General features: G+C 33.9%; 1 protein-coding gene across 1 annotated transcript in view; it reads left to right on the top strand.

The window, feature by feature from the left end:
- LOC119582035 overlaps positions 1-1,193 on the top strand; it is a gene marked incomplete at its 5' end in the record, with an annotated part of 17,740 nt that overhangs the window by 1,648 nt on the left and 14,899 nt on the right. The window contains 1 exon segment of the mRNA XM_037930275.1: positions 1,024-1,187. Coding sequence (XP_037786203.1) covers positions 1,024-1,187 — 164 coding nt within the window.

Genomic DNA, 1,193 nt, shown 5'->3' with positions numbered 1-1,193 from the left:
CGGCATTTTTACTCCAGACTTAAGGATATAAAAAAAGGGAATGCCAATTATATTTCCTATATGGGAACAAGAATTTTCCATCTGCATATGAACAAAAATCAACAATCTTGGTCTCACTTTCTCTTTTAAGAGTGGTTATTACTTTTTACATCAGGGAATAAAATTGAGCCTCTTGGTAATTGTTCTTGAAGTGAAATGAGCCACATTTTACTGCCTAAAGGCTTAAACTACTTTTGTGCTTTCATATTTTGTTGTATCTATTTGAACTTCAGGAAATATTCTCCATATATTTGCTTCTTACATGATGTCAGGAAGTCTGCATTACTTTCATTTGGTTTTATATATTCATTATGCCTATGTATTTGTATTTATTGAAGTACTGTCATCCATCATCTGATTTCTGCATTTTCCCTTTCAACCTTAATTGCAGCAATTTCCATGATTATCAATAGAAAGTTACATGTAGTCAGTCCCATAAAGTTGAATGTTTTACTTAATATCATTGCCTTCTATATGAGAATGAATGAAGAGATTATATTTGATGAAGTATTATCTTTTTAGACACTGAGACTGTATCTTGTATCATTGAATTGAGATCATTTTAGTGTATATAAAGATAAATGCTATCTCTGCTGTCTAGGAGATATTGTAAAGCCTTCAGACACAAAAGGAGATAAGCTCTTTTGTTACTGAGTACATAATAGATAAAAATATCAGGCTTATCTTTATGAGTGAGGCTGAGGTAATAAGTGAGACAACAGAGTGCATGGAGAACCTGAATTGGTTTTCTGCTGTGAATCATTAGTTACTCAAAAGTATGTTTGGTCCATGCATTAATGATAGGATATTGTTATTCTAAAATTAGTAGATATAATTTCTCTTAGTACATATTGCCTGTGTTGATGGAAGACTAACTTGGATATATTGGGCTTCAGTATTTGCTTTATCACTGTTTGCTTGCTACTTCATTAGTGATTTCTTCTGGACTTTATGAAATTTATTTCATTCTGTCTTTATTTCCAGACAGAAGATGGCATGCATTCCGCAGCATGCGCGTGTATGCATAATTGGTGCAGGTGTAGCAGGGCTTAGTGCTGCTCAGAAGCTTATTCAGGCTGGAGTAAAAGGCATTGTTGTCCTTGAGGCTCAGGATAGAATAGGTGGAAGAGTCCACACAGTAGAACATGGTAAGA

Source organism: Penaeus monodon, chromosome 15 (genome assembly GCF_015228065.2).
Source record: "Penaeus monodon isolate SGIC_2016 chromosome 15, NSTDA_Pmon_1, whole genome shotgun sequence".
Taxonomy (NCBI): Eukaryota; Metazoa; Arthropoda; class Malacostraca; order Decapoda; family Penaeidae; genus Penaeus; species Penaeus monodon.
This window is presented reverse-complemented; position numbering and strand designations above follow the sequence as displayed.